Below are 24,086 nucleotides of genomic sequence, written 5' to 3'. Positions count from 1 at the left end.
TGATCACGGTGAATTGCAGTATGACCTCGTCGTATTTTGGTATTATGTTGTTTCATCAACGATGATACTGCACCAAGAAATTCCTTACCAGGATCAACCTGTAGTAGCTGTGGCCATCGCAGACCACCTCGTGGTCCACCACCTCGTTGATAAATTCGTTCAAACGCATCGGCTACTTCAGATGATGTTTTCGCTGATAGCGGCTCTGCTTCTTTATATCTACTTGCAACATCAACTACGGTTAGCGCGTACTTGTACGTTTTTCCACGCACAGTATCATGCGGTAAAAACAGAATATCAGCTTGATGAACTTCATTAGGAACACTGACATCGAAATACGAGTACTGAATTTGTTTAGGACGTGGTAGATAAATTTGCCATATTGCTTGTTTAGATAACCACGTTTTAGCAGTAGAATGTTTAACCGCCGCTGCATCAGCGAGTTTACCAATTGCTGCTTTGCCTCTCCAGTATCCTCTCGGTGAATAATAAATTGATTCCATTATTAATTACCAGCCCCAATCGCTAATTTACCTTTCATCGAGGATCTTACTAACCAATTAGCTAATGATTCTCTAATATTTTTATTTTTTATAGAATTTAATGAATGAATTAATTTTACATCTGCAATATGCCTATCTTGTAGATTTTGACTTTTATAAGCTACATCATGAGCATGACAAGCTTGATCAATAGCGTTTATTGGTTCCTCGCCTGGTTTTGGTTGATCTTGATCATCGAGCCTGATATCGAGTCTGGTACCAGGACCGCAATAATTACATCCTGGTAGATGTTTTTCTCCGCTGTATTTAGCCCATGGAGCACCTGGAAACTTTGACATCAAATTAGCAATATCACCACCGCGCTTATTAGGTAAAAACGAAAATTTCTTTCTACCGCATATAGAACATTTTCCACCGTACGCTATTTTTTTATTTTTTGTTGTAACCGTGGCTAAATCAGTAGTAGGAGTTTTAACTCTACAGCGTAAACAATATAAATTCATGTTATAATATATATGGATATAATTGATTTCTCAGCAACTCGGCAGCGAGAGCCAGTTAAGCATCATCCTGCGCTACCGAACTCCATCAGAATGATTATCATAGGACCATCTGGATCGGGTAAGACGCAATTATTACTTAATCTGATAATGAGATGGTTGAAATGGGATAAGTTGTATTTAGTAGCACCATCCGTTGATGATCAGCGATGTTATGATGTACTTAAAGATTTCAATGAAAACGCGCGATTACTGGATGAAGATAATGATGTTATAGAGTTTATAACCGATATTGATGAAGCACCATCCGTAGATTCCATAGACGGATTTATTAATAATTTAGTTGTATACGACGATGTGATGCTAGATAAACAATCAAATCCAGCCAGAATATTTTCCCGAGGGAGACATAAAAATACAGACGTGATCTATGTTACTCAACGATATACACAAATACCAAAAGTGATCAGAGACAACTGCAACATTTTAGTTGTGTTTAATGTCGTAGACACACACACGTTACGAAATATTCATCAAACCTGGTGTGGTGGTGACATGGATATAATTAAATTAAAAAATTTCTTCTCACGAGCGCAAGCTACTCCGCATGGATTTATAACAATAAATTTACATGATCCAAGAACAAGATATCGTGTGGGTATTGATAAAATATTTGGGTAACAGGGGGAGCAGCAGAGAGGGTACCTACCAACGTTGGTCGTCAAAAAAATAAACAAGAAATAAATAAACACGTAGAGTACTTTATTTTTTCAGATACTATTTCGAACTGAGGTTTTATTAGTACAATCGGTCATTGCAAAAATAAAACATCTCAAGGAAAAGTTCATTTGTAAAATCTTGACCTTTCTACGAGATGTTTTATTTGTTTGTTTTATTTGTTTTGTCGGAATTCTATGGTCTGTTCACCCTCTCTGCTGCTAGTTATATTCCTGTGCAATACTAAACTCTTACGATACGCAGGTCACGTAACTTGAGATATTCTGTACTATTTACAACCATAAATAAAATAATTATAAAATCATGTACCAGGAGTTACAAAAAATATAAATCTACACACCAGTATATTCATAAAGACGGTTTGCGGAAGCTTTGAGGCGGTTCGCGGTGGTTTCTAGTGGTTTGCGGTAAATCTATGGACCGGATCTACTATGCTGTTTCCAGATAACGATATAGCCCACTATGATCTGTTTCAAAATATGCGACTTAATTTTATTCGAAAATAATCTGGTCGTACATCAACAGTCATCAAACTTGCGTGTTTTAAAGTTTTATATTTGGTCTTTTACAGAATAATTTCATTTGCTCAGCATTTAAACAAAATTAAATTAAAATGACTGCCCCTCATACAGGAAGAAATTACAAATGGAAAAATCATTTGTCCTTTCAGTCAACCAGAAAGACCGATGTGCCTCCGACTGGGTTTCGCCATATCAGGATCTTATTAATAGAAAATTAAATTAACCAGTGTTTAGGATTTGCTTTAACACTTTCCAAATTATGTTTTTTCATCATAAAATCTGAAGCATTAACATTGTGCCAAGCCTGACAGGGCAATAGATCTATTTTTGGAAACACTATAGTGTAACATGGTCATATTCTGACCAGTAGGATAATTCCGACCGTTGATGTAGGTCCTGCTGTTTACAACAAAGACATGCGAACTACTTCCTGTGTTCTTTCTTTTTTGTGTGTGCACATGCGTATGCAAATTAATAAAGATGTTTCCGGGCGACGAGGGCATCGCGAGACAAAATGATGTAATCGCCTCAGTATTTTCTCTTCCGCGCAAGTTCAGAAGCGGCATTCAAATTTTTTTAAAATTCAGGACCCTAGTCAGGCATCAATCATCCAAGATTTGTATAGCTTTCAGTAACATACTAATTAGGTTATCGTAGCTTTAAAATAATGCTTTGTCTCACTAAAAAGTAAAATTTGCACCAGCTTTATGACAAATAACAATATTATGCAATGCTCTGTATAGTGGTCGGATTTACCCCAGGTTCTTTATCATAAGAGGGCAGTTCTAACCAAGAACACAGCCTTAATGAAATTGTAGAATCATGATTAGTTTGTATTGAACTTTTAAGAGAAAAAAAACCCAGGAAAAAATATGTAATGAAAACAAATAAATAAAAAATTAAAGGTATAAATCTAAAAAATAAAATGTTAATTCTCTCCACAATTATCTCTATAATAACACCCGCAATTATCTACATAACAATATCCCTTTCTATCTGCTTTCTCTCTATCTGAAAAAAAAACCCAAAACAAATTAAAGCTTTTAAATCTGTCAAGATAAACAAAATCTTTGTATTTTATAGATGAAACTTGTATATGTACGGTCCATATATGGTGGTCGGAATTACACATATCAGAGGTCAGAATAAGCTACAACACGGTCGGATTTACCCCCTGTGTATATAGTCGTAATAAAATCACTTTTAAGTAAGAAGAACTCAAATTATATGCTTTTTGAATAATGAAACTTGTTCCAAGAAGTAACCTTGACTGCTTACCGTATCATAGTTAGGTACACAGTAGTCGGCTTCAATAACGAAATTGTCGATATCATGTCAACAACATCAGTGGTCGGAATATAAGCAGATTACCATAGTGTAAGGTCAGTCACTGGCGCAATGCATAGGGGCGTGTATTGTTGCTTACAATTAACCTGTCATACATGTACTATATACTGTAGTTATGTACATGTATGACAGGTCAATTGTAAGCAACGATACGAGCCCCTGTGGCGCACTGCACCATATCGGAGAACAACTGGCGTGTTGAAAAATTTGATAGAGATTGATTAAATATACATTACTATCAGGATTTTATTCCCTGCTTGTAACATTGATACTTATATTGTTATAAAATTATGTCAAAGTGAGAAATGGTTTTTACTGTATTTTCAGGCACACTGGTGTTAATACGTTAACATTATGAAAAACAAGTCACGATTCACATTTACAGCTTCAGGCGTTACCACAGATCACAAAGAACTAATTTTAAAAGTCATCAGGTCTGATTGTCGATCTTTGACTTTACTTGCCGTGTACACAATATGTAGGTACCACGACTTGTTTGGACATTAATTTTTGGGGAGATCATGTGAATCCTTGTTTAGAAAATGAACCTCCTTTGTAAAGGTCCATATCATAACTAGAGTCTTCAGTAATTTTGAAGAATTGACTAACAGGAGAATGTATCTACTTTTATGCAATAAAGCTTTGACTTTGCCCAAAAGGGGAAGAGAATCCTGCATCATTGTAGCCATGTTCACAGCAAAGTCCTTTAGCAAGGTCTATATTTTTTAAAAATAGTTTTGTAAATATGGTTTAGGAAAGAGAAAGTGGAGAGCAATTATGATTGTACAAGTTGCTTAGAATGTAATGAGAGATGATGATCAATGTTGTTTGTTCTGCTGATTAAAAAAAAAAAAAAAACTGCATAGAACCAGGTATTCCAGCATATTATGTAATGGTGGATCTGGGTTTGCAGTGCATTTGACTCATTTTGCAAACAAATATATAAGTAACATAATACAAGAGAGAGAGAGAGATGACCAAAACTGATACACGTCAATAGTTATGATACAATGAATAATATTTATGAAAGTATTTTAAGGAAGTGTTTAAGTACATACTCCACATGAATAACTGGGCTCTTTAATAATGTCATAAACAACTATAAACAGTATTTACAATTTTTATCATAAAGATTGATGAGAGTAATGCTGAAATAACAATTTAGTCCAAAGTGAATAAGATTTATAAATAAAGAATGTTTCATAACAAGACGTTTTTGTTGTTAACAAGGCTTTTGCATTTTAAGCTATAATTGTTATATCGGAAGATCAAGCCATGTCCACTATTTACAAGAATGGCATTTGGTGTTAAGGGTAATTTAAGACTTGACCCATGTCCACTATTTACAAGAATGGATTTTGGTGTTAAGGGTTATTTAAGACTTAACCCGTGTCTACTAGTACAAGCCTGGCTTTTGATGTTGAGGGTTATTTAAGACTTAACCCGTGTCTACTATTTACAAGCCTGGCTTTTGATGTTGAGGGTAATTTAAGACTTGACCCATGTCTACTAGTACAAGCCTGGCTTTTGGTGTTAAGGGTAATTTAAGACTTAACCTGTGTCTACTAGTACAAGCCTGGTTTTTGGTGTTAAGGGTAATTTAAGACTTAACCCATGTCTACTATTACAAGCCTGGCTTTTGGTGTTAAGGGTAATTTAAGACTTAACCCATGTCTACTATTACAAGCCTGGTTTTTGGTGTTAAGGGTAATTTAAGACTTAACCCATGTCTACTATTACAAGCCTGGTTTTTGGTGTTAAGGGTAATTTAAGACTTAACCCGTGTCTACTATTACAAGCCTGGCTTTTGGTGTTAAGGGTAATTTAAGACTTAACCCATGTCTACTATTACAAGCCTGGCTTTTGGTGTTAAGGGTAATTTAAGACTTAACCCATGTCTACTAGTACAAGCCTGGCTTTTGATGTTGAGGGTAATTTAAGACTTAACCCATGTCTACTAGTACAAGCCTGGCTTTTGGTGTTAAGGGTAATTTAAGACTTAACCCGTGTCTACTAGTACAAGCCTGGCTTTTGGTGTTAAGGGTAATTTAAGACTTAACCCATGTCTACTATTACAAGCCTGGCTTTTGGTGTTAAGGGTAATTTAAGACTTAACCCATGTCTACTATTACAAGCCTGGCTTTTGGTGTTAAGGGTAATTTAAGACTTAACCCATGTCTACTATTACAAGCCTGGCTTTTGGTGTTAAGGGTAATTTAAGACTTAACCCATGTCTACTATTACAAGCCTGGCTTTTGGTGTTAAGGGTAATTTAAGACTTAACCCGTGTCTACTATTACAAGCCTGGCTTTTGGTGTTAAGGGTAATTTAAGACTTAACCCGTGTCTACTATTACAAGCCTGGCTTTTGGTGTTAAGGGTAATTTAAGACTTAACCCATGTCTACTATTACAAGCCTGGCTTTTGATGTTGAGGGTAATTTAAGACTTAACCCATGTCTACTATTACAAGCCTGGCTTTTGATGTTGAGGGTAATTTAAGACTTAACCCATGTCTACTATTACAAGCCTGGCTTTTGATGTTGAGGGTAATTTAAGACTTAACCCATGTCTACTATTACAAGCCTGGCTTTTGGTGTTGAGGGTAATTTAAGACTTAACCCATGTCTACTATTACAAGCCTGGCTTTTGGTGTTAAGGGTAATTTAAGACTTAACCCATGTCTACTATTACAAGCCTGGCTTTTGGTGTTGAGGGTAATTTAAGACTTAACCCATGTCTACTAGTACAATCCTGGCTTTTGATGTTGAGGGTAATTTAAGACTTAACCCATGTCTACTATTACAAGCCTGGCTTTTGGTGTTAAGGGTAATTTAAGACTTAACCCATGTCTACTATTACAAGCCTGGTTTTTGATGTTAAGGGTAATTTAAGACTTAACCCATGTCTACTATTACAAGCCTGGCTTTTGATGTTGAGGGTAATTTAAGACTTAACCCATGTCTACTATTACAAGCCTGGCTTTTGATGTTAAGGGTAATTTAAGACTTAACCCATGTCTACTATTACAAGCCTGGCTTTTGGTGTTAAGGGTAATTTAAGACTTAACCCATGTCTACTATTACAAGCCTGGCTTTTGGTGTTAAGGGTAATTTAAGACTTAACCCGTGTCTACTATTACAAGCCTGGCTTTTGGTGTTAAGGGTAATTTAAGACTTAACTCATGTCTACTATTACAAGCCTGGCTTTTGGTGTTGAGGGTAATTTAAGACTTAACCCGTGTCTACTATTACAAGCCTGGCTTTTGGTGTTAAGGGTAATTTAAGACTTAACCCATGTCTACTATTACAAGCCTGGCTTTTGGTGTTAAGGGTAATTTAAGACTTAACCCGTGTCTACTATTACAAGCCTGGCTTTTGGTGTTAAGGGTAATTTAAGACTTAACCCGTGTCTACTATTACAAGCCTGGCTTTTGGTGTTAAGGGTAATTTAAGACTTAACCCATGTCTACTATTACAAGCCTGGCTTTTGATGTTGAGGGTAATTTAAGACTTAACCCATGTCTACTATTACAAGCCTGGCTTTTGATGTTGACTGTAATTTAAGACTTAACCCATGTCTACTATTACAAGCCTGGCTTTTGATGTTGAGGGTAATTTAAGACTTAACCCATGTCTACTATTACAAGCCTGGCTTTTGGTGTTAAGGGTAATTTAAGACTTAACCCATGTCTACTATTACAAGCCTGGCTTTTGGTGTTAAGGGTAATTTAAGACTTAACCCATGTCTACTATTACAAGCCTGGCTTTTGGTGTTAAGGGTAATTTAAGACTTAACCCATGTCTACTAGTACAAGCCTGGCTTTTGATGTTGAGGGTAATTTAAGACTTAACCCATGTCTACTAGTACAAGCCTGGCTTTTGATGTTGAGGGTAATTTAAGACTTAACCCATGTCTACTATTACAAGCCTGGCTTTTGGTGTTGAGGGTAATTTAAGACTTAACCCATGTCTACTATTACAAGCCTGGCTTTTGGTGTTGAGGGTAATTTAAGACTTAACCCATGTCTACTATTACAAGCCTGGTTTTTGATGTTGAGGGTAATTTAAGACTTAACCCATGTCTACTATTACAAGCCTGGCTTTTGGTGTTAAGGGTAATTTAAGACTTAACCCATGTCTACTATTACAAGCCTGGCTTTTGGTGTTAAGGGTAATTTAAGACTTAACCCATGTCTACTATTACAAGCCTGGCTTTTGGTGTTAAGGGTAATTTAAGACTTAACCCATGTCTACTATTACAAGCCTGGCTTTTGGTGTTAAGGGTAATTTAAGACTTAACCCATGTCTACTATTACAAGCCTGGCTTTTGGTGTTAAGGGTAATTTAAGACTTAACCTGTGTCTACTATTACAAGCCTGGCTTTTGGTGTTAAGGGTAAGTTAAGACTTAACCCATGTCTACTATTACAAGCCTGGCTTTTGGTGTTAAGGGTAATTTAAGATTTAACCCATGTCTACTAGTACAAGCCTGGCTTTTGGTGTTAAGGGTAATTTAAGACTGTGTACCACGTCTGCTATAATTTCAGGCCTGGTTTTGGTGTTAAGGTTAATTTAAGACTGTAGGCCAAGTCTACTATTACAAGCCTGGTTTTCAACATTAAGAGTAATTTAAGAATATGTCATATCTGCTATTACAAGCCTGATTTTTGGTGTTAATAGTAATTTAAGACAAGGCCATGTCACTTATTACACCTATTACATCTATTTTTTGGTGTTATTGGTAATTTAAAACTGACGGCTGTGTCTATTACTAGCCTTGTTTGGGGGTAATTTAAGACAGTAGGCCATGTCTATTACTAGCCTTGTTTGGGGATAATATAAGAAAGTAGGCCATGTCTATTACTAGCCTTGTTTGGGGGTAATTTAAGACAGTAGGCCATGTCTATTACTAGCCTTGTTTGGGGGTAATTTAAGACAGTAGACCATGTCTATTACTAGCCTTGTTTGGGGGTAATTTAAGACAGTAAGCCATGTCTATTACTAGCCTTGTTTGGGGGTAATTTAAGACTGTAGGCCATGTCTATTACTAGCCTTGTTTGGGGGTAATTTAAGACTGTAGGCCATGTCTATTACTAGCCCTGTTTGGGGATAATATAAGACTGGAGGCTGTATCTACAGTGTACAATAAAGGCATGTTTTTTTGTGTTACGAGTAATATAAGACTGTAGGCTGTATCTACAGTGTACAATAAAGGCATGTTTTTTTGTGTTACGAGTAATATAAGACTGTAGGCTGTATCTACAGTGTACAATAAAGGCATGTTTTTTTGTGTTACGAGTAATATAAGACTGTAGGCTGTATCTGCAGTGTACAATAAAGGCATGTTTTTTTGTGTTACGAGTAATATAAGACTGTAGGCTATCTCTATTACAGGCCTGGTTTTGGCATTGTGGGTAATTGAAGCATTGGGAATAAAAGTAGATCGAAAATATTTTATTATTATATGTTAAGTTTTCTGCACCTAAAGTGGTACTTTAAAAAATAATTGTTCTATATAGTACATAATTGCTACATTCATTGATGACCATGCTTGTTCTTTTGAACTAACTCCAGAATGGTAAACAGTGCCGGATTAAACCCTGTGGCAAATTATCTCCTAATACGTTTTGTCAATATTATTTTGATCCGTTGTCGCTAGGCCCCTAGGCTGGTGCCTACTCTGCCTGTTTGGTAATCTGGCACTGATGATAAATGGAAATATGATTTGGGGTTATGATATCAACACCCATTAATAAATTGGAATAATTTAAACTTGGATCATTTAGAATCTACTGTAGCAATCTTTCTTGCATAGGATTCCAATCTTAGGATGATGGAACCATACATGTAATCACAATGAAGACTGGTGTTCGTGTAGTGAGAGGTCCCCACTGGCGATATGGGGACCTTGATGGGGGTGTTGGCTACTTGGGTACAGTGGTAAGGATACTTCAGAATAACAAAGTGCTAGTAAGATGGGATATCGGAACGGAGACTAACTGCCGAGCAGGGACTAATGGGGCCTTCGACCTCAGGATTTATGACAATGCACCAATTGGTAAGATGATTATATTATCAGTATATTTCATAAATCAACACCGTTCAGTTCTTTCATCAATTTTTGGATCTTATAAAAATAATTTGCAATTTTTGGGAAAAGTATGCCTGAACAAATAATTAATACAATGTGTAAAAATAATACTTACACTGTTTTGTGTTACTATACAACTGTTAAGCTTTGGATATATTTTGCCAATTTCGTGATTTACATTACAATTACATTACAATTATTAACTTTTTCATGCTTTAGTGTTTAGAGAAATAATATGATTGAAATGTGCATATTTACATATTCTCACATTGTCATTCATCATGAATTTCTTGTCATCACAATATCAATATTGTGTGGAATATATAGTATTTACCCATATCAATCCATCACATCATGTTGTCATCCATCATGAATTTCTTGTCATCACAATATCAATATTGTGTGGAATATATAGTATTTACCCATATCAATCCATCACATCATGTTGTCATCCATCATGAATTTCTTGTCATCACAATATCAATATTGTGTGGAATATATAGTATTTACCCATATCAATCCATCACATCATGTTGTCATCCATCATGAATTTCTTGTCATCACAATATCAATATTGTGTGGAATATATAGTATTTACCCATATCAATCCATCACATCATGTTGTCATCCATCATAAATTTCATTTCTACTCAATAATTTTTGAAGGACATTTTACATTAAAACCAAATTTGCTATGAGGTTTAAATTTGGTACGAGATTTAAATTTGCTATGAGGTTTAAATTTGGTATGAGGTTTAAAATTGGTATGAGGTTTAAATTTGCTATGAGGTTTAAATTTAGGAGATACAAGCCAAGTTTCACTTTCAGCTTTTTTTAACAAAGATTTGTTTTTATTTGCGACCCCTGTTTGCCTTGTAGTTTTTGCCATTAATTTCATTATATTATTTTAGCTTGGATACCCATGTCATGTAAATACTTTTTCTTTTATTTGCTATTTATAAGTCTCTTGCCATTTTATCTAGTGAATGGGAAGAAGTCTTGGATTAAAGAAAAGAATATTTTTCTTCCTGTCTTTCTGTAATATAGGACCGATATCAATTGTGACCTTTCGTTGACCTTTATAAGGACCAAAAACAGTTATAATCTTTTTCCAAAGAGGCCTTAAATTAACTGATAATGAAATTAATTTACTCTGTGAATCCATATATATATATATATATATATATATATATATATATATATATATATATATATATATATATATTCTATTTACGCATGATTTGTGTGTGTTTTTTATTTAGAATTTTAACATTGCTTTAACTATTTTTGTGTCATATAGCTACGATGTCTGCAGTGTGGCAATTTATAGTGATGTCTATCACTGGGGCATCATGCCGCTGACATGTAGCATCATGTCCCACCCAGTCACATTATCCTGACACCAGGCTGGCCAGTCCTAAAACTTACTTCTTAATGCTGAGCACCTAGTGAGACAGCTGTTAGTACCATTTTTATAAGTCTTTGGTATGACTTGGTCAGGGATCGAACCAATGACTTCCCACATCAGAGGCAAATGCTGTTACCACTTGGGCCACTGGAGTGGTCAGCAGTATTTGTAATTAAGTAAACAAAATAAGTTCAAATATGAAATATGTTGACATAGTTACCATGGTAGGTCAGAGTGGCAGAAATATGGGGATAACTTATAGTTATATTATTATTAATATTGTTATTAATTTTATGCATGATGGTGGTGGCAGTGATGATGATGATTGTGGTGTTGGTGTTGGTGATCATGATTATTAAATGAAGAAGGTTACTATTTTTTATTATTAATATTATTATTATTATTATTATTATTATTATTATTATTATTATTATTATAGGTATAATTGAGGAGAATGCTTACTGTAATGTGTGTGGTGTACCTGAGAGCAGGATCCGGGGTATGAGATGGAAATGTCTCAAGTGCGCTGATTATGATCTCTGTATGATATGTTATTATTCAGACAAGCATCCAAAATGTAACTTGTCTCACTCGTATGTCCTGTTCACCACTCCAAGATCTACAGTGTGAGTACAATCAAGCTGATTATTTCAGTAGTCCAAGTTTGGGATATTATGAAATCTAATATTATGGACCAAAATAATTCTTTTAATATCAGTAATACAATACCTGTTGCTATTGCATAGCTATAGTTATTTTCTAGGAGGAAGATAGCCAACCAAATGACGAAAATGCCATCATTCCATTAGGGTGAACCAGATTCTCACACTGAATAATCACTGTGTGAGAACCCTAAACATATTGGGCATTTGTGAAAGGCACTCTTGATGTATATTTTAGTCACCATGTTGTAATGTTCAACATCATTGTCATTAAGGGGATTAGCTGCCATTTTGTGAGTCAGCAAACAAATTATTAATCATTTTATATGTTATATTCTTCTTGAATGTAAGAATTATACCCTGATCAATTTTTACCACTGTTTATTTATGATCTCTTATGAGATTTTGTCGACAGTTGTTCTGTACACATGGTGTATGTCTTATAATTTAATTGATTAAATGTAGTTTAAGTAATACACAGTGCATCTTTCTCTGGCTCCTTGTTGGGCCCTTCTTTGTTTACTATGTTTCCTCTGCCCAGACATGATGTCATTGCAGCCGTTATATGTTAATAAGCTAGTAACTAAATTTAGATATGTTGTCATGTTGAACCAATCAGATGACTGAGTTGGAGCATGTGATCAAACATTATGTCATTTGTTTGGGGCATTCATACAGCAAATGGGATGCCTGTAGAGACGTGTGCTTTCCAGTGTAGAATCGTGCTGAATTTAACTGAAAATTATTTGTGGAAAGAACCACCCACCATTTCTCTTTCCACCATGTCATTTTTTTTTGGGGACATTTCTTGCAAAGCATAATGTTCCAGTTCTACTCGGGGGCGGGGGGTTGGGGGGGTTTGGGGGGTTGGGGGGGGGGGCATTGCCAAGTTCATTCATTTGCTTTGAAATCCAAATTTGTGCCAGTACTTAAAAAATAACTAAACTATTTGGCTCATATATACTTCATACCCGCTTCCTACGGTGCCTGCATGAAGTATCGGCAGATGTTTGTTATCATAGCATCCTCAGGATCAGACTTGTCGAGTTTCTGTTATCAGTGTCCCTATATACCTCGTGTCAGCCCTTTGCAGCTCCACATACTGGTGTTGGACACTCTTCACAACCCTACAAGCTCCCTCAAGTCTTTCTTCCTGAGGTATTCCTATAGAACAAAATTCAGAGCTGGGCTAGTGCAGTGTGCTGTGACACGATTTGCCCATGTTATGCCAAAGATTATTTCATATGATCAATAAAGTGTCTATTGAACCTATGTAATTTGTGTGTTATTTAAATTGTCCAATTTACTTTCCCCTTCTAAAAAAATGGGGGGGGGGGGTCAAGTAAGGGTTGATTTATTTGTATTCAAATAACAATTTCTAAGCAGTTACAGGTACTTTATTTTAATTTCCCTATCCGTCTACAGACTCACCTGCCAATAATTTTAGTCACCTTGTATCGTGAAGTGTGACATTTTTAGTGTGGTAAGCCAGAATTAAACCAATTCTTCATTTCATATCTTGTGCTTGGTTATCAGACCCAGGTTTTTCAACCATAATAATTTTGGATATGGCAGCCAGTATTAATAGTGGAGGAAGAACCCGGGAAAACCCTGGGAAGAACCACTGACCCACGAGAAGCTACTGGCAAGCTTTCTCAGATACCCACATTGGCCGAATCCAAGACTCAAACCCACGCAGACAGAGGTGAGATGGCAGTGATCCATAACGGCGAGCGCTTTAGACCACTCGGTCACTCGGGGCCCCTCTGATGTAAGTTAATTTAATACTGATGATCATTTATGTATTTTAAAATCTCATTGTGGGGTCCTATATTTTTTTTAACACAATCTCATCCCCCAAATGAAATATTTATATACACAATATTTTTTTTGGTATTTTTTTTACATATGAAAAATTACATGACATAATCCATATATAAGTCGATTCTGAGTATAAGATGAAGCTGAGATTTTCTGGTAAAAAAGTAGTGACTTATAGGCCAGTAAATACTGTAAATGGGTGGTCTGTCCTACTGTGTTATGACCCTGTGTATCTCCATCTAGCTACAAAGTTTATAATCCAGCCTGGCCCACTTAGATGCTGAAGCAGCTCGAGTGGGTATTTCTAAAGGCGTGCCTTCCATTGAAAACACTGGAATCCTTAAACTAGGTCATTAGTGATCATAACCTCATATCAGCCACCTCATTCAACCTGCTGATGGAGGAATCTTTATCACCAATGGTTCTCTGCAGTTTGTTGGAAGCAGTGGTAAAAGTCTCTAGCATGCATGGTCTTCATTCATATCTTTGTCAGTGGAACTTCTCCACTTCTGCAAGGATGTGGCACTGGACAAGTCCAGGGTATTACATGTACAGTCAGAACCATCTTAAGAGACTAAGACTCTCTGAATTCATTAAAGCCATACAGCTACAAGCAAAGCAACGACCCCATTTCAGAGCTCCACCTTGTCGGGCAGGCCTTAGAAAGGCTTGCTGTTAAGGCACATTGAAGATGTTCACAGACCTTCCCCATTTCCTAAGGACAAGGAAGGACAGCACTAGGAACTTTCACCTTCTCCTGCAGACCATACTTCTTCCCTTGGTTCCCATTGGTGCCAGACTAAACCACTTTGTGCAGGCCTGGTCAGGCATAATTGTCAATGGTTGGGTCCTTTCTTTCATATGAGATGGTTACCAGCTTCAGTTTCCTCTTCTAGTAAAGTTCCCAATTTGCATCCAACAGTTAAATCTGGCACAATTTAAGGAAGATTCCCTTCTTTGGAACGGTTTGGTAGAGATGGTGTAAAAAGACCAATCTCTAGCCTTCTATTTTCCAGGTTCCCAAGAAATGGAGAAACTCTTGTCTAGTTATCAACCTTCCTGCCTTAAAAGATTTCTGCTGGAGGAGCCATTCAAGATGTGTACCTTCGCATCCCTATCTTCCCTCCATACCGGAAGTACCTCAGATATTGTATGGGTAGTAAGGTCATCAGGTATTCCAAACCTTCAATAGTTTGATGATTTGTTAATCTACAATGGCAGTCTAGAGTCTTTCAGATTAGACTTGTCTTGCTGTTGGTCGATAGTGACCAGGCTAGGTTTTCTACCTAACTTCGAGAAATCAGAGCTTACTCGATCTCAAGATTTTGTTTACATGGGGTAGAATTTAGTCACAGACAGAGAGTTAGTCCATGTCCTGTGGACATTCAGGTAATTTTTTTTTCTCTGCAAGTAACCTTGAATGACCCAGGAAGGTTTCACTTGCGTCTGCTCCAGTTTCTACTTTTAGCTGCATGGAAACTGCACAGGGACCACATGAACGCTCCAATTTATCTGGGTTTGGATTTCCACCACCATTTAAATTGGTGAGCAAATCAGGACTAGTTTCTGGTTGGAATCCTCGTGCACCCCTCCACCAAAACCCCACTCTTGTCTGTTCATAGAAATGTTCGATTCAGGTTGGGCTCTCATCTAGAGTTGAAGGGTCTCATTCTTCAGGATTCTTGGGAAGAACCTACCCTCCACATTAACAATTCTGAAATGAGGGAAATGTATTGTGGCCTTGAGGGTTTCATCCAGCAAATGCCCTCTGCAGCAAATCTATTGAAACTAATGGTTGCTTTTCTTATTACTCCTAAACAGAGAGTCATATCAATATTTGGTTCTCATCAAAAGTCTTCTTATAATTAAATTAAAATGGTGCTGATCAACATCTACATCAAGTAATCTGGTTGTCTTGATGACCTTGTTGTTGCTGCTCTTCTCAAATGGAAAATCATTTTAAAATTGGTTTCTTATCAGAAGAGTTCTTATGGTGTCAAGTTGGTCCTAAATAAAAATGATGCATATTGTTATCTTTACTTCTCCCAAGTGGATGGTTATATGAACATGGAGATTTCACCAATAGACTTCTGTTGATGGTTATATGAACAGGGAGTTTTCACCAATAGACTTATGTTGATGGTTATTTGAACATGGAGATTTCACCAATAGACTTCTGTTGATGGTTATATGAACATGGAGTTTTCACCAATAGACTTCTGTTGATGGTTATATGAACATGGAGTTTTCACCAATGGACTTCTGCTGATGGTTATATGAACATGGAGATTTCACCAATAGACTTCTGTTGATGGTTATATGAACATGGAGTTTTCACCAATAGACTTCTGTTGATGGTTATTTGAACATGGAGTTTTCACCAATGGACTTATGTTGATGCCTAGCTAGTCCTAAAAGAAAATGGTCTCACTTGTACTTCCAGTATGCCTGCCATGATGGTTGTCTTCAAAATCTTGCCATTGCTACTTCTCCAGAATGTTGTTGTTGGTGTTTTGGGTTTAACGCCAATTTTTCAGCACAAGATAGGATATACATGGCAGCCAGTATAAATGATTGAGGAAGAGGCCAGGAAAACCTCAGAAAGAACCACCGACCCACCAGAATTGCATTTAAAATTCATATAAAGTATAATAACAATTGTTTTTAATTTGTAATGTTCTTATTGATGAATTTCCACTCTAATTACATTTTTGTGTTCGATTTGATCATTGGATCCTTTTGTTTATTGTGGAAATATTCTACCAGTACAAGCATAGATGTTCTTTCTTATATACAAGTTGCAATTTATGTTTATTATAATACCTGCATGCTGCCATACATAAGTTAGGCAAATACCACAATAATACAGAGTTGTTCCCCTATGGTACGTTAATCTGGGTCAGCCACCATATGCAGTTTTATTTACATTTACTCGCTTCAATTGACAAAGATTTTTTATAGGAATAGAACGAGGGAAAGTCATTGAAACATTATTTGTAAGCAGGAATAGCATAACAGTTTTAATATGTACCAATAAGAACATTAAGTACCGCAATAATACAGAATTCCAAGCTAGAGCATCAGTCCTTTTCAATGACTCTCATTGCTTTTGGCCCCTTATTGCCTCTGTTGCGCTGAGATGCCATTTAACGCAACTATATACATAGTCGTATCCAGTAACTAAACTGGTCTCTCACAGTGTTAGGTCAGAGTTAATGATATATTAATTTTGTGACTTTTCTGTGGTATGTAATAAGGGGAAAAATATTCACCACATTTTCTGTTTTCTTATGTTGCCTGATACTTATCTTAATAAATATGGTATATTTCTTGCATTTATTCCACAATAAAATGCTAGAGAAAAGGCAATAAACCCTACAAAGCATGTTTCTCTCTAGTAATTTGATGATTTGGGAGTATTAAAGATGGGCATTTATTGCTGATTATCAACATTTTCCTTTAGTATCTTTGCATAAATTAATTTTGCCCTGTATGGATAAGGTCAATCCACTTCTAAGCCCCAAAAGCCATTTTTATGCCCCAGAAGCCTTACTTTTGGACACTATTCTATCCATAATTATTTGTTGTTCAATTTCTAAGAATTGCAGTAAATGGATAAGGTATGAATAAACAAAGAATTTAATATATTTGCTTGGAACAGACTTTGTGTAGATGTCCTTTTTTCCATGTAAATTGTAAAATTTCTTGATTATTCTAGTAACACTGCACAATGTTAAAACGCATAATTTTTCTTAGTTTCTTTATTCTTAGTTAGAATGCTAAAAGATGTCAGTCCTTGCAAAAGTCAGGCATGCATCAGAACATTCTATACAATCTCATTGCAAAAGTCAGGCATGCATCAGAACATTCTATACAATCTCATTGCAAAGGTCAGGCATGCATCAGAACATTTCTATACAATCTGATTGTAAAGGTCAGGCATGCATCAGAACATTCTGTACAATCTCATTGTAAAGGTCAGGCATGCATCAGAACATTCTATACAATCTGATTGTAAAGGTCAGGCATGCATCAGAACATTTCTATACAATCTGATTGTAAAGGTCAGGCATGCATCAGAACATTCTGTACAATCTCATTGTAAAGGTCAGGCATGCATCAGAACATTCTATACAATCTGATTGTAAAGGTCAGGCATGCATCAGAACATTCTATACAGTCTCATTGTAAAGGTCATGCATGCATCAGAACATTGTTTAAAATCTCATTGCAAAGGTCAGGCATGCATCAGAACATTCTGTACAATCTCACTGCAAAGGTCAGGCATGCATCAGAACATTCTATACAATCTCATTGTAAAGGTCAGGCATGCATCAGAACATTCTATACAATCTCACAGCAAAGGTCAGGCATGCATCAGAACATTCTATACAATCTCATTGTAAAGTTCAGGCATGCATCAGAACATTCTATACAATCTCATTGCAAAGGTCAGGCATGCATCAGAACATTCTATACAATCTCAATGCAAAGTTCTGGCATGCATCAGAACATTCTATACAATCTCATTGCAAAGTTCTGGCATGCATCAGAACATTCTATACAATCTCATTGCAAAGGTCAGGCATGCATCAAAACATTATATACAATCTCATTGTAAAGGTCAGACATGCATCAGAACATTCTATACAATCTCATTGCAAAGGTCAGGCATCTATCAGAAACATTCTATGCAATCTTATTGCAAAGGCCAGGCATGTATCAGAACATTCTATACAATCTCAATGCAAAGGTCAGGCATGCATCAGAAACATTGTATACAATCTCACTGCAAAGGTCAGGCAAGCATCAGAACATTGTATATAATCTCATTGTAAAGTTCAGGCATGCATCAGAACATTCTATACAATCTCATTACAAAGGTCAGGCATGCATCAGAACATTGTATCTAATCTTATTTTAAAGGTCAGGCATGCATCAGAACATTGTATATAATCTTATTGCAAAGGTCAGGCATGCATCAGAACATTGTATATAATCTCATTGTAAAGTTCAGGCATGCATTAGAACATTCTATACAATCTCATTGCAAAGGTCAGGCATGCATCAGAACATTGTATCTAATCTTATTTTAAAGGTCGGGCATGCATCAGAACATTTTATACAATCTCATTGCAAAGGTCAGGCATGCATCAGAACATTTTATATAATCTCATTGTAAAGTTCAGGCATGCATCAAAACATTCTATACAATCTCATTGCAAAAGTCAGGCATGCATCAGAACATTGTATATAACCTCATTGTAAAGTTCAGGCATGCATCAGAACATTCTATACAATCTCATTGCAAAGGTCAGGCATGCATCAGAACATTGTATCTAATCTTATTTTAAAGGTCAGGCATGCATCAGAACATTTTATATAATCTCATTGTAAAGTTCAGGCATGCATCAGAAACATTGTATACAATCTCATTGCAAAGGTCAGACATGCATCAGAACATTGTATATAATCTTACTGTAAATGTCAGGCATGCATCAGAACATTCTATGCAATCTTATTGCAAAGGTCAGGCATGCATCAGAACATTCTATGCAATCTTATTGCAAAGGTCAGGCATGCATCAGAACATTCTATATAATCTTATTGTAAAGGTCAGGCATGCATCTGAACATTCTATACAATCTCATTGCAAAGGTCAGGCATGCATCAGAACGTTATATACAACCTCATTGTAAAGGTCAGGCATGCATCAGAACATTCTATGCAATCTTATTGCAAAGGTCAGGAATGCATCAGAAACATTGTATACAATCTCATTGCAAAGGTCAGACATGCATCAGAACATTCTATACAATCTCATTGCAAAGGTCAGGCATGCATCAGAATATTCTATACAATCTCATTGCAAAGGTCAGACATGCATCAGAACATTCTATACAATTTCATTGCAAAGGTCAGGCATGCATCAGAGTATTGTTTAAAATCTCATTGCAAAGGTCAGGCATGCATCAGAACATTATATACAATTACATTGCAAAGGTCAGGGATGCATAAGAACATTATATACAATCTCAATGCAAAGGTCAGGCATGCATCAGAAACATTCTATACAATCTCATTGCAAAGGTCAGGCATGCATCAGAACATTCTATACAATCTCATTGTAAAGGTCGGGCATGCATCAGAACATTCTATACAATCTCAATGCAAAGGTCAGGCATGCATCAGAACATTATATACAATCTCAATGCAAAGGTCAGGCATACATATACAATCTCATTGCAAAGGTCAGGCATGCATCAGAACATCTCATTTATTTGATAAGTCAAGAAACGTCAAAGTCATTTGATGAGTCTAAAATCTCAAAGTCATTTGATAAGAGACCTCAAAGTCACTACTGGTAGATATTAATTAACCACAAAGTCATTTGATAAGTTAAAAAACCTTGAAATCATTAGATAAGTTTTAAAATACCTCAAAGTCAAATAGGCTCTGCCCCCACACTCATGATATGTCACTGATATTTCAATACATTGTCTTGTCTCATCATGTACAGCTTTTTATCATTATTATCCAGCAGTATTTGTTTTATATCCAGCAACAGTGTTTTTATATGATTGGCTTGTTGCTTGGTACTAAAATCATCCAAAAGTGTAAATAAATGCATCATAGTTTATTGAAAAATATTTTTATTACAGTGTTCCAGTATTGCCAAGAAGGAAAAGCAAGAAAACAAAAGTGTACGGTATATTTCCTGGAGCAGAAGTAATTAAAGCTGTAGTGGCCCCAAATGAAGGTAATGTAAAACCTTTGTCTCATGCAGATAGTTTGTATTTAAGTGTAGTGTTTTTCCAATTCTTAGACCTGAATGAGTACAGTACTCCTTCATTATAATGCTGTCAATGGGAGTCATCGGGTCATATAATATATTGCCTTGTTATAAAGTGAGACTGCTCGATAATAAAGTACATGATAACAGTACTACCTCAGTAGAATGCTGTAGATGGGAGTCATATAGTAATTGTCTTATATTGAGGTGGCCTTATTTAAAGTACAATTCTCATAATGCTGTAGATGGGAGTCATAGATAACACTGCTTATAGTGAGACTGCCTTATAATGAAGTACATGATACAGTACTTCCTCATTACAATACTGTCCATTGGAGACAAGAATATACCTGTTTATAGTGAGATTGCCTTATTCTTAAGCACACTATGCATGTAATTTTACATTCACTTGATGATATATTATTCATGACCAAATATCTTATAACAGGAAATGAAGGACTCCATAGTGAGAACAATCAGCGTTGTTAAAGTGCAGACTGAGAATGACAAACGGTACACATTGGCGGTGGGCTACCTACAATTAGTTATTGCATGATCAATCATTAGGTGATTATTAGTCTTTTATTTTGGAAGTGGTGATTAGTTATGGTTTAGGAAATGATTGCTAAAGCTAGAAAAGACAGTAATGCATTTTGATGATTGATTGTACATTAAATTAAGCAGAGGGGAAAATAGGCATGAACTATTTTCTTTTTTTAATACAACATTCCAAACATAACCTTGAACTCTGTCTCTCTCTCTCTCTCACCCCTCTGTGTCTTGCTCTCTCTCTCTCTCTCTCTCTCTCTTCATTGTGGCATAACAGCCACAGCAATATATTACAGAGTAATTACAGTGAATGGTAACAAACTGAGAATCCAGCTTTAAGGGAAATAATTCACTGCTTGCAAAAGGAAATAGAAGCCCTATCTCTACAATACTGAATTTAACACTCTGGTCTACTGTCTAGAAGTCCTATCTCTACAATAAGAACTAAGCACTCTAGTCTACTGTCTAGAAGTCTTATCTCTACAATACTGAGCTAAGTACTCCAGTCTACTGTCTAGAAGTCCTATCTCTACAGTACTGAACTAAGCACTCTAGTCTACTGTCTAGAAGTCCTATCTCTACAATACTGAACTAAGCACTCTAGTCTACTTTCTGCATGTAAGCTAATATCATCCATACCGTTCAACAGTTAGCTTTAATTTTTGTCTTATTGGTCATTTATGTTCTCTAACAAGCTTGAATTATTTAACTTTAACAAGCTAGAGTTATGGAACTTTAACAGGCTAGAGTTTTTGAACTTGAACAAGCTAGAGTTATTGAACACGAACAAGCTAGAGATATTGAACTTTAACAAGCTAGAGTTATTTAACTTTAACAGGCTAGAGTTACTGAACTTTAAGCACAATTAGATATCTTAGTCTATCTAATATTAAGTATTATTAAGTGAATGAGACCTACATGTTCCTGTCATAATTTGTCAAATCTAGCTTACAGTATTTAATATTTCTCTCTCTAAGAATGATATGCTTAATTCAAATATATGTTTAATAGCATCATGTTATAGTGTACAGTACTGTGTCACCCAGACAGTGTATATTTGTAATTGTCTATAAAGAGATTGTGTACTTTATGAATGTGTGCATGCGTGTGTATTATTTTTTCCTATACTATATTTATTGTCCCTAGACCATGTCAGATGTAAGGTGACCTCGTGATTGTTCCCCAACAAAATGGTCAACCTGTTATGGGGACAGTAAACATTTTTTTTTTTAAAATTAATATTTCTCTTGACCTAGATATTTATATCACTGGCTAAACAGTCTGTATTCTGGTATGTATTGAATATAATAAATCTATGATCTACCTATTGATTGATTGAGAAATTAAAGAAACACCTCATTTGACAAAATACCTACATAATTGCCTTAATGAACAAACACCTCTCATTTGGCTAAAACTCATCTAAAAATTATCCATTTTAAATTATACGTGTAGTGATTTTGGTATGCATAAGCAAAACAACTGCAAAATCTTCATAAAACATGACAATTTCTTTATCTTTTACACCTGTCATTTTATACATCATATGTGAATGTTGCTTGATTTTTTTGTTTTTGTTACTTATGTTTTAGCAAATTGTATATCTTGGGAAATTATTTTTGCTCTCACTAGGAGACTTCTAAATCACTGTCATCAGAATTTTGTATTGTCATATCTCAACAGGTATTACTGGTACCATATCTGTACAGGTCTTAATGATGTCATATCTACACAGTTCTTACTGATGCCATATCCATACAGATCTTACTGATGCTGTACTATATATCTGTACAAGTCTTAATGATGCCATATCTATACAGGTCTTACTGATACCATATCTGTATAGGTTTTACTGATGCCATATCTACACAGGTCTTACTGATGCCATATCTATACAGGTCTTACAGATGCCATATCTGTAGAGGTCTTACAGATGCCATATCTATACAGGTCTAACTGATGCCATATATGTACAGTTTTTACTGATGCCATATCTGTTTGAGGTATTGCTGATGCCATATCTATACAGATCTTACTGATGCCACATCTGTAAAGGTCTTACTGATGCCATATCTGTATAGGTCTTACTGATGCCGTATCTGTACAGGTCTTACTGATGCCATATCTGTAAAGGTCTTGCTCATGTCATATCTATACAGATATTACTGATGCCATATCTGTACAGGTCTTACTCATGCCATATCTCAACAATTTTTACTGATGCCATATATGTATACATATTATTGATGCCATATCTGTATGGGTCTTACTTATGCCCTATCTGTACAGGTCTTACTGATATATCTATACAGATCTTACTGATGCTATATCTGTACAGGCCTTACTGATGCCATATCTCAACATTTCCTATTGATGCCATATCTGTATGGGTCTTACTGATGCCATATATGTACAGGTCTTACTGATGCCATATCTGTATAGGTCTTACTGATGCCATATCTATGCAGGTCTTACTGATGCCATATCTGTACAGTTTTTACTGATGCCATATCTGTACAGGTCTTGCTGATGCTATATCTATACAGATATTGCTGATGCCATATCTGTGCAGATCTTACTGATGCCATATCTGTAAAGGTCTTGCTTATGTCATATCTATACAGATCTTACTGATGCCATATCTGTACAGGTCTTACTCATGCCATATCTCAACAATTCTGACTGTTGCCAGATATGTTGTTGTTGTAGGGTTTAATGCCATTTTTCAGCACATGATAGGCTATACATGGCGGCCAGTATTAATGGTGGAGGAAAAAAAACCGGGAAATCCCCGGAAAGAACCACTGACTCTCGAGAAGCTACTGGCAAGCTTTCTCACATACCCACATTGGCCGAATCCGAGACTCGAACCCACGCAGACAGAGTGAGATGGCAGTGATCTGTAATGGTGAGTGCTTTAGACCACTCGGCCACTCGGGGCCCTGCCATGTATGTATAAATATTATTGATGCCATATCTGTACAGGTCTTACTAACATCATATCTGTGCAGGTCTTACTGATGCCATATCTCAAAAATTCATATTGATGCCATATCTGTTTGGGTCTTACTGATACCCTATATGTACAGGTCTTACTGATATATCTATACAGATCTTACTGTTGCTATATCTATACAAGTCTTACTGATGCCAT

At 36.0% G+C, this 24,086-nt stretch overlaps 1 protein-coding gene across 4 annotated transcripts in view; it reads left to right on the top strand.

The window, feature by feature from the left end:
• The first annotated feature begins 2,924 nt into the window (after window positions 1–2,924).
• The window catches only part of LOC149782444 (uncharacterized), a 132,476-nt gene continuing 111,314 nt past the window's right edge, over window positions 2,925–24,086 (top strand). Inside the window, exons 1-4 of one of the 4 annotated variants that reach the window (XM_089933856.1) lie at window positions 2,925–3,644; window positions 9,424–9,666; window positions 11,547–11,733; window positions 20,253–20,350. In XM_089933856.1, the coding sequence (XP_089789982.1) occupies window positions 9,465–9,666; window positions 11,547–11,733; window positions 20,253–20,350 (487 nt within the window). In that variant the 5' untranslated portion in view covers window positions 2,925–3,644; window positions 9,424–9,464. Of the gene's footprint in view, window positions 3,645–8,605; window positions 9,667–11,546; window positions 11,734–14,727; window positions 14,763–20,252; window positions 20,351–24,086 lie in introns of those variants that run through there. The other 3 variants (XM_089933854.1, XM_089933855.1, XM_089933857.1) reach the window with 3 other exon arrangements.

This window comes from Sinohyriopsis cumingii, chromosome 15, assembly GCF_028554795.1.
Source record: "Sinohyriopsis cumingii isolate HCF-2022 chromosome 15, ASM2855479v2, whole genome shotgun sequence".
Taxonomy (NCBI): Eukaryota; Metazoa; Mollusca; class Bivalvia; order Unionida; family Unionidae; genus Sinohyriopsis; species Sinohyriopsis cumingii.
This window is presented reverse-complemented; position numbering and strand designations above follow the sequence as displayed.